Source organism: Piliocolobus tephrosceles, chromosome 17 (assembly GCF_002776525.5).
Source record: "Piliocolobus tephrosceles isolate RC106 chromosome 17, ASM277652v3, whole genome shotgun sequence".
In the NCBI taxonomy this organism is placed as follows: Eukaryota; Metazoa; Chordata; class Mammalia; order Primates; family Cercopithecidae; genus Piliocolobus; species Piliocolobus tephrosceles.
In genome coordinates, this window is record NC_045450.1 from 27,863,665 (window position 1) to 27,873,435 (window position 9,771).

General features: G+C 52.4%; 1 protein-coding gene across 3 annotated transcripts in view; it reads right to left on the reverse strand.

The window, feature by feature from the left end:
* Nucleotides 1-4,732: 4,732 nt before the first annotated feature.
* The window catches only part of QPRT (quinolinate phosphoribosyltransferase), a 20,394-nt gene continuing 15,355 nt past the window's right edge, over nucleotides 4,733-9,771 (reverse strand). The window contains exons 2-4 of one of the 3 annotated variants that reach the window (XM_023191265.2): nucleotides 6,841-7,376; nucleotides 5,073-5,204; nucleotides 4,733-5,001 (exon numbers count right to left, since the gene is read on the reverse strand). In XM_023191265.2, the coding sequence (XP_023047033.1) occupies nucleotides 4,783-5,001; nucleotides 5,073-5,204; nucleotides 6,841-7,376 (887 nt within the window). In that variant the 3' untranslated portion in view covers nucleotides 4,733-4,782. Of the gene's footprint in view, nucleotides 5,002-5,072; nucleotides 5,208-6,840; nucleotides 7,377-9,771 lie in introns of all 3 variants that reach the window. The other 2 variants (XM_023191264.2, XM_023191266.2) reach the window with 2 other exon arrangements.

The following is a 9,771-nucleotide window of genomic DNA, read 5'->3' on the forward strand; positions in this document are numbered from 1 at the left end:
TCTTTGACCTCTAGATTGAGTGCCCCAGCTCTGGGCTTCTGTAACATTGGATGGTGGGTGGGTGGAGAGGTGGGAAGAGGGATGAGTGGATGGAAGCACAAGGGGTGGACAGGATGGTTGGGGGTGGACAGGATGGATGGGTGTATTACTGAAACACCAGGGGTTCAGTCTAGGTCCCGTTGCTTACCACACAGAAAGCTGATCTGGGATCCTGGGACAATGAGTATTGCCAGGAAAGAAGGCTTTATTCAGGTGACATTAGCCAAGGAGACAGGAGATAAGTCTCAAATCCATCTCTCCAACAAACTCCAGTTGGGTGTTTATATAGTGGGGAGCAAATGTAGCTGCGTGTGGAAAAACAGGAATTAGAAGGGGGTAAAGAAAAGGAGTTTCAGTTCCTTGATGATATCTAGGAGGCCTGAAGGTCAGTTTCCTGGAGAAGGAACTCAGATAAGGCAAATTTAAGTTTCAAGCTTTAGGACCAGGAAGGTCAATTTCTGTGTTTATTCAAAAAAAAAAAAAAAAAATCTATGGGAAAATTTGGCCAGTTTGAGGGGGGCAGGACAGCGGGGGGGGGGGGGGGGGGGGGGGGGGGTGAGGAGGAGGACAGGCATCAGCTGAGCGGATGGATGGGGTTGGTGGGTAACCCAGACAGTATTACAGTATTCGGGAGGGGATGGGTGGCTGGGAGTGAATGCGAGTTGCTGGTGAATCTGGAGTACACGGGGCTTTGAAAAGTCACTGGGGTACCCTGGGCAGTTGGATGGGGCTCTGATGAGGGGATGAGGCTGGAAAAATGGGTGGAGGAAAAATTGCTGCCAATGCCTCCTCGCATTCGTTCTTGAGTAGATGCTATGCAGGGTATTCATAGCCTCTCTGGCTATTGTTTTCGGAATCCGGAAAGGGAGCTGGAATTAGAGAGGAACGGAGGGTCGCGTGGTTGCAGTGCCCTCTGGTGGCCATGAAGGAGTTGACAATTGGTGTCTGCATATTTTCCTTAAGTATTTTTTCATTGTCTATTCTTCCCCGCTCCCACCCCAACCCCAACATACAGACTCCCTGAGGACAGAGATTTTTATCCGTTTACTCGTTGTATGTCCATTGTCTAGAATAGTGCCTGGCACATAGTAAATGCTCAGTTAAATATTGAATGAGTGAATGACACAATTCAAACTGCTCCACCATTTTATATATATTTTTTATTTACTTTTTTTGTTTGAGACAGGGCCTCTGTCACCCAGTCTGGAGTGCAGTGGTGCAATCACAGCTCACTGCAGCCTCAACTGCCCAGGCTTAAGCGATCCTCTCACCTCAGCCTCCTGAGTAGCTGGGACTACAGGTGTGCACCACCATAGCTGGATAATTTTTTAAAAATAGAAATGGAGTCTCACCCAGGCTGGTCTTGAACTCCTGAGCTCAAGTGATCCTCCTGCCTCAGCCTCCCAAAGTGCTGGGATTACAGGTGTGAGCCACTGTGCCTGGCCTCCACCACTTTATTGATAAGTGACCCTAAGCAGCTCTCTTAACTTTATAAAGCCTCAGTTTCCTCTTGGGTAAGTGGAGAGGCTAACGCCCACCCCCATGAGCATTAACTGAGGGAAGGGGACCTGCACACCTTGGATGAAGGTGCTCCCTACTAGTTCCCATTTCATGCAGTAGCCAGCATTGCTGGCACATCATGTACTCAAAACAGCACATCATTTTCAGTTAGCATTAAACTAACTGCTAGGATGGGTACATTTGCCACTGGGTGTGGGGCATCCTGGGGAAAATGATCCCTGTTTGGTCCTAGGCTGACCAGGCAAAGAGGAAGTAAAACCAGATGGACAAGGGACGGGGAGGTGATGCATGAGAGTCCTTGCGTGCCATACACGCCCCATTTCCCCACTCCCTCAGTCACACCCAACTCTTCCAACTGCCTTGAGCCATCGGACTCCCCTTGCCTTCTGAGGCTCTGAAGATGCTATATCACTTCTCTCCAAACCCCACAGCCATGACCCATGCTCAAGTCCTCTTCCATAGCTCCTCCTGGCCTCCCTGCAGCCTCTCTAGCCCCCTCAAATGCATCCTTCTGCAACGGACTGGATTGAAGCTGCAAATAAGCTTATCTGATTTTCCAGTTTGATTTCCAGCTCACTCCTGGGACAGAGTCCAAATCCTCTGACCTACCATTTTGTGGTCTGGACCCAACCCAACTCCTAGTCACCTCCTGATCACAGCCTCAAATCTTACAGTAGACAATCTGAGCCGTTTCCTACCTCTGGGCCTCTGCCCATGCGTCTCCCCTGCCTGGAAATCCATTTCCCTGCAAGGAGGGCGTGGGTTGCCCTTGAGTGCCCAAGATCCATTCCTTCTTCCCCCAGTAATGGAGTGCCCTCCCCAGCTCTCAGATCTGGAGGTTCCTGGAAGGCTAATCCATTTCTGGGTTCAAGGGGAGCTTAAGACTCAGCCAGGCAGGTTCCTTTTGCTTTTTTAATGGAATGCTGTGGTTGCAACGAGCATTTTCCAGTTGGTCACAGCTCACGCCCACTTTGTCTTATTCCAGTTCTAGCCATTTATTTTTTCCAAATGGGTCCTGGAGACACTGAGTTTGCAGCTCCTGGGACCCACTCCAAACTTCTGCTCTATCAGGCCCCAATGCCTGCCTGGATCCCACGTTTTCCCTTCCGGTTCCCAGATCACCCCTGGGCTCAACTTTCCTCCCTTGATGCCCAGTGGTGCCCCGGTCCCATGGGGCTTCAGTTTCCCCAGTTCAGGCATGAGAAGCTGGGGTTGACCTGAGCGTGTCCATGTTTCCCCAGAGGAAGGACGGGAGCAGGGATTAGAGGGAACGGGGCAGCTGCAGGTGGCACCTCTGGGCTGTGTCCTGTTGTAGCAGGATGAGCTGCGGACAAAACTTCTCAGGTACCAGATTAAAGAAGGAAGAGGTTTACTCGGCTGGGAACATTGGCAGACTTGCGTCTTAATAACCGAGCTCCCTGAAAAAGAAATACTTGGCCTTTTTAAAGGTTTACAACTCTAAGGGGTCCACGTGAAAAGGTCATGTTATTTTGAGCAAGTGTGGGGAATGTGACTGGGGGCTACACCCATCAGCTAACAGAACAGAAAGTTTTGCAATGCTTTTCCTTTTTTTTTTTTTTTTTTTTGAGACGGAGTCTCGCTCTGTCACCCAGGCTGCAGTGCAGTGGCTGGATCTCAGCTCACTGTGCAAGCTCCGCCTCCTGGGTTCACGCCATTCTCCTGTCTCAGCCTCCCGAGTAGCTGGGACTACAGGCACCTGCCACCTCGCCCGGCTAGATTTTTGTATTTTTTTTGTATTTTTTAGTAGAGACGGGGTTTCACTGGGTTAGCCAGGATGGTCTCGATCTCCTGACCTCGTGATCTCGGCCTCCCAAAGTGCTGGGATTACAGGCGTGAGCCACCGCGCCCAGCCGCAATGCTTTTTCATACAATGTCTGGAATTTACAGATAACACAAGTAGTTTAAGTCAGGAGTTGATATTATTATTGTTACTTTTTTTTAACTACCAGGGCCAGGTGGTGGTGCCAGGGTCTTCCGGCTATTTATCTTACTTCTGTATTTTTTTTTCTAACATTTTGCTTTCTCTCTTTCCTCCTGTCTTGTAAACTAGGCAAGGTTGGGGGAGGAGGGCAGCAGGAGGAGTAGTGGTCTCCTTCCTTACTGTGGGACTGGCCCCTTTTGTTTAGGGTGTCACCAAAGGCAGCGTCTAGGTCCGCGCAGCGTCTCTGCCCAGCAAACCTCCGTCTGCTGTGCATTCAGAGCCGGGTCATGCTGGTGTTTGGTTCAGGTTGGGTGCATGAAGGGTGCAGGATGGTCTGTCTGGGGCTTTTGCCTGCCTTTCTTCCTTTCTTTCCAAACTTCCTTTCCCTCCCTCCCTCCCTCTCTCTCTCTATCTTTCGTTTTTGGAGACAGAGTGTTGCTCTATCACCCAGGCTGGAGTGCAGTGGCATCATTAGCTCACTGCAACCTCCACCTCCTGGGTTCAAGCGATTCTCCTGCCTCAGCTTCCTAAGTAGCTGGGATTACAGGCACATGCCACCACACCCAGCTAATTTTTCTATTTTTGGTAGAGATGGGGTTTCACCATGTTGGCCAGGCTGGTCTCAAACTCCTGACCTCAAGTGATCTGCCCACCTCAGCCTCCCAAAGTGCTGGGATTACAGGTGTGAGCCATCGTGCCTGGTTGTCCTAGGTAACTTCTGACATTTGCTGACTCCTCGCTATGTGCTCATATCACCACAGAACCCCATGTGGTTGATCCTTTATTAGACCCATTTTACAGGTTAGGAAACTGAGATGAGCAGAGGTGAAATCAGCCCTGCCGGGTCACAGGAGCAGCAGGTGGCAGAGCCAGAGTTGGGCTCAAGCTAATGCCAAGTGTGCCCCATTGGCCACTGACCCTAAAGATGTGTGACCCAGGCCGGGAGTGCTGGCTTATGCCTATAATCCCAGCACTTTGGGAGGCCAAGGCGGGTGGATCACGAGGTCAGGAGATCGACACCTTCCTGGCTAACACGATGAAACCCCGTCTCTACCGAAAATACAAAAAATTAGCCGGACATGGTGGTGGACGCCTGTAGTCCCAGCTACTCGGGAGGCTGAGGCAGGAGAATGGCGTGAACCCGGGAGGTGGAGCTTGCAGTGGGCTGAGATCGCGCCACTGCACTCCAGCCTGAGCGACAGAGCGAGACTCCGTCTCAAAAAAAAAAAGAGATGTGTGATCTGGAGGGTCCTCAGGAGCCACGTTAATCCTCTTCCACTTTAGGACCAGTGGATTTTGGGCACTGGAGCCGCCTCTTTGGCAAACAGCTTGAGGGAGAAATCAAGGGCTGGGGCCGCCTGGGTCAGCATCCCCATGGAGATGACGTCTATGTGCGGCCCACAGAACTGAGGGAGGTTGTCCAGGGTGATGCCCCCACTGGCTTCCACCGCCACACTTGGGAACTGGGCCTTCAGCGCGGCAGCCGTGGGGTGCAGCTCCTGCGGGACACAAGCGGAGGGGAGGTGAGAGCCCACCACAGACCCCTCCCAGGAGGCAGAACCCACCTCACCTTCGGCTTGAAGTTGTCCAGCAGGACAAGGTCGGCACCCGCCTCAGCCGCCTGCACTGCCTCCTGCAGGCTGCTGCATTCCACCTCCACCTTCAGAGCGAAGTCGGCCGCCTGCCGGGCCGCCCGCACCGCCTGCTGGGCAGCGGGGAGGACGAGGGTGAGGACTGGGCCCAGCACCTGGCACTGGGGCGCAGGGAGCTGGGAGGGCAAGGGTGAGGATAGGGCCCAGCACTGAAGCTGGGGCCCAGGGAGCCAGGACTGGCATTTGAAAAGCTCCGGATGGACCATGAGCTTGGGGTTAATAAGGAAACCAGACGTTGGGTTTTTGTTTTGTTTTGTTTTTGAGACAGGGTCTCATTCTGTCGCCCAGGCTGGAGTGCAGTGGTGCGATCATAGCTCACAGCAGCCTCCACCTCCTGGGATCAAGTAATTCTCCCACCTCAGCCTTCCGAATAGCTGGGACTACAGGTGCGTCCACCACACCTAGCTAATTTTTGTTATTTTTAGTAGAGACGAGGTTTCACCATGGTGGCCAGGATGGTCTCTAACTCATGACCTCGTGATCCGCCCGCCTCAGCCTCCCGAAGTGCCAGGATTACAGGCGTGAGCCACGGAGTAGCTGGGACTACAGGAGCTTGCCCACAAGCATGGCTAATTTTTTCATTTTTTGTAGAGACAGAATCTTGCTATATGACCCAGTCTGGTCTCAAACTCCTGGCCTCAAGTAATCCCCCCACCTGGGCCTCCCAAAGTGCTGGGATTACAGGCATGAGCCACTGAGCCAGGATGTTTCATTGTAGGCTAAAATGACCACTTTTGTGGGTCAAAAAGCGGATGAATATCAGCAATATTTGGCATTTGGACCTGAGTTCAATTTGACTCAGAATATTAAAATTAGAAGGGGTCTTTAAGGACATTTCACAGATGGGAAATTAGGTGCAGAGGGCTAGAGAGAGGGGCTCAAGGCTGTGGTGCCAGTGACACTGGCTTCCCCCGGGTTGTCCTTTGTTCTTGAACATTACACCACGCAGCAGCAGAACAAAGATAAAGAATCAATTCCAAACCCAGGTGCGGTGGCTTATGCCTATAATCCCAGCACTTTGGGAGGCCAAGGTGGGAGGATCTCTTGGGTCCTGAAGTTTCAGACTAGCCTGGGCAACACAGTGAGACCCCATCTCTTAAAAAAAAAAAGGCAGCTGGGCGAGGTGGCTCACACCTGTAATCCCAGCACTTTGGAGGCCAAGGTGGGTGGATCACCTGAGGTCAGGAGTTTGAGACACGCCTGGCCAACATGGTGAAACTCTGTCTCTACAAAAAAATACAAAAATTAGCCGGGTGTGGTGGCTGGCGCCTGTAATCCCAGCTACTTGGGAGGCTGAGGCAGGAGAATTACTTGAACCTGGGAGGTGGAGGTTGCAGTGAGCCGAGATTGTGTCACTTCACTCCAGCCTGGGTGAAACAGTGAGACTCCATCTCAAAAAAGAAAAGCAAAAATTAGCCAGTGGGGTGGAGCATTCCTGTATATCCAGCTACTGGAGAGACTGAGGCCCCGTCTCCAGAAAAAGAAAAGCAAGCCCAGCTCCCCATTTAGCTTAGCTGGATGAGCTCAACTGAGCCCAGCTCAGATGGAGGAGCTGAGGTGGGAAGAGTCTTGTGTTGCTGACTCCAGGCCACGGCTGTTCACCAGGTCATGGCTGGAGGCTCTGGGGAGGGGAGGGGAGGGGTGTGCTGAGGGTGAGGTTGGACCAGGGACAGGCAGGACCAGCACCTTCTCCACACCACCGGCGGCCACCACATGGTTGTCCTTCACCATCACCAGTCCTCCCAGGTCGTAGCGGTGTGAGGCGGCCCCGCCCACCAGGAGCCCGTACTTCTCCACCAGCCGGAAGCCTGGTGTGGTCTTCCTCGTGCCGGCCACGTGTCCAGTCCAGCCGGCCCCCCTGGCAGCCTCCACTGCAGCGGCGGCAGCACTGGCAATGCCACTGCAGCGGGCCAGGGTGTTGAGGGCCACCCGTTCCCCCAGCAGCAGGCAGTGGGCAGGGCCCCGGACCTCGGCCACTCTGGCCACCGGCACCAGCTTCGATCCCTCAGGGAGGAACCAGGAGACTTGGCAGTTGAGTTGGGTAAAGATGGCATCGAAAAAAGGCTGCCCTGCCAGTACCCCAGGGGATTTGGCCCACAGCACCGCCTGCGAGGGGCCTGCCCCACTGACCAAGGCTGCGTAGTTGAGCCCTGGGCAGTCCTCTCGGAGCCAGCTGTCCACCAGGGCTGCCAGGGTGACGGGCGGCAGCAGCAGTGCCAGGCCTGGGGGGAAACAGAGAACAGCTGTTGAGTTTGGCTGCCTCTCCTGCTGTCTGGGATCATTGTCAAAATATTTAACAACCAGTGAAACTGGGCACTGGCCCATCAGCCTCAAGATCTAGGGGTTCCAGTGGAGGGGCTGCAGTGAGGAAAGGAGCTGTGGGGGGAAGGGGGGTTGTGGGGGCGAGGATTGGAGACTGCTGTGGGCTGGACGAGGTCACTGGGCACCTAGTCAAATTTAAACTTCTGGGCTGGGCGCAGTTGCTCACTCCTGTAGTCCCAGCACTTTGGGAGGCCGAGGCGGGCGGATCACGAGGTCAGGAGATCGAGACCATCCTGGCTAACATGGTGAAACCCCGTCTCTACTAAAATTACAAAAAAATTAGCCAGGCATGGTGGGGGGCGCCTGTAGTCCCAGCTATTCAGGGGACTGAGGTAGGAGAATGGTGTGGACCTGGGAGGCGGAGCTTGCAGTGAGCAGAGACTGTGCCACTGCACTCCAGCCGGGGTGACAGAGCCAGACTCCATCTCAAAAAAAAAAAAAAAAAATTAAACTTCTGGTCAAGTGTGGTGGCTCATGCCTGTAATTCCAACACTTTGGGAAGCCGAGGCAGGCAGACCACTTGAGGTCAGGAGTTCGAGACCCACCTGGCCAACATAGTCTCTACTAAAAATACAAAAATTAGCCAGGCGTGGGGGCGGGCACCTGTAATCCCATCATAGTTTGTTTATCCAATACTCACGAGTTGCAGCATTCAAATTCACTTTTAAAAAAAATCAGTCTGGCTAGGCGTGGTGGCTCACGCTTGTAATCCCAGCACTTTGGGAGGCCATGGCGGGCGGATCACCCAAAGTCAGGAGTTTGAGACCAGCCTGGCCAAAATGGTAAAACCCTGTCTCTACTAAAAATACAAAAATTAGCCGGGCGTAGTGGCAGGTGCCTGAAATCTCAGCTACTCGGGAGGCTGAGGCAAGAGAATTGCTTGAACCTGGAAAGCGGAGGTTGCAGTGAGCCGAGGTCGCACCACTGCAATCCAGCCTGGGTGACAGAGCAAGACTCTATCTAAAAAATAATAATAATAAAAATAAAAAGTAAATAAAATGAGGATGATGGGGCTGGGCACATGGCTCGTGCTTGTAATCCCAACACTTTGGGAGGCTGAGGCAGGTGGATCACCTGAGGTCAGGAGTTCAAGACCAGCCTGGCCAACATGGCGAAAACCTGAAAAAAAATCAGCCAAGTGTAGTAGGGCATGCCTGTAACCCTAGCCACTAGGGAGGCTGAAGCAGGAGAATCATTTGAACACAGGAGGCAGAGGTTGAAGTGAGCTGAGATCGTGGCACTGCACTCCAGCCTGGGGTGACAGAGCAAGACTCTGTCTCAAAAAAAAAAAAAAAAAAGGATGATGATGGGAAGGTGGGGAAGGTTAATGGGTACAAAAAAAAAATAGAAAGTATGAATAAGACCTACTATTTGCTAGCACAACAGGGCGACTACAGTCAACAATAACTGTGCATTTCAAAATAACTAAAAGAATGCAGTTGGATTGTAACACAAAGGATAAATGCTTAAGGGGATGGACACCCCATTCTCCATGATGTAATTTTTTTTTTTTTTTTTTTTTTTTTTTTGTTTTAATCTCTCTCTTGTTGCCCAGCTAGAGTGCAATGGAGTGATCTCGGCTGGCTTCAACCTCAGCCTTCTAGATTCAAGCGATTCTCCTACCTCGGCCTCCCGAGTGGCTGGGGTTACAGGCGCCTGCCACCACACCCAGCTAAAATTTGTATTTTTAGTAGAGACAGGGTTTCACCATGTTGGTCAGGCTGGTCTCGGACTCCTGACCTTGTGATTCGCCCACCTCCGCCTCCCAAAGTGCTGGGATTACAGGTGTGAGCCACTGTGCCTGGCCTAACATGATATTTATTTACTTATTTATTTATTTGAGACAGAGTCTCGCTCTGTCGCCACTGTGGTGCCTGCAGTGGCCTGGCGACTGCAGAGGTGCAATCTCGGTGTGAGCCACCGTGCCTGGCCCATGATGTTACTATTATGCATTGCATACTTTATCAATATGCACCCAGCCGGGCGCGGTGGCTCAAGCCTGTAATCCCAGCACTTTGGGAGGCCGAGACGGGCGGATCACAAGGTCAGGAAATCAAGACCATCCTGGCTAACACGGTGAAACCCCGTCTCTACTAAAAAAATACAAAAAACTAGCCGGGCGAGGTGGCGGACGCCTGTAGTCCCAGCTACTCGGGAGGCTGAGGCAGGAGAATGGCATAAACCCGGGAGGCAGAACTTGCAGTGAGCTGAGATCTGGCCACTGCACTCCAGCCTGGGTGACAGAGCAAGACTCCGTCTCAAAAAAAAAAAAAAAAAAAAAATGCACCCCATAAA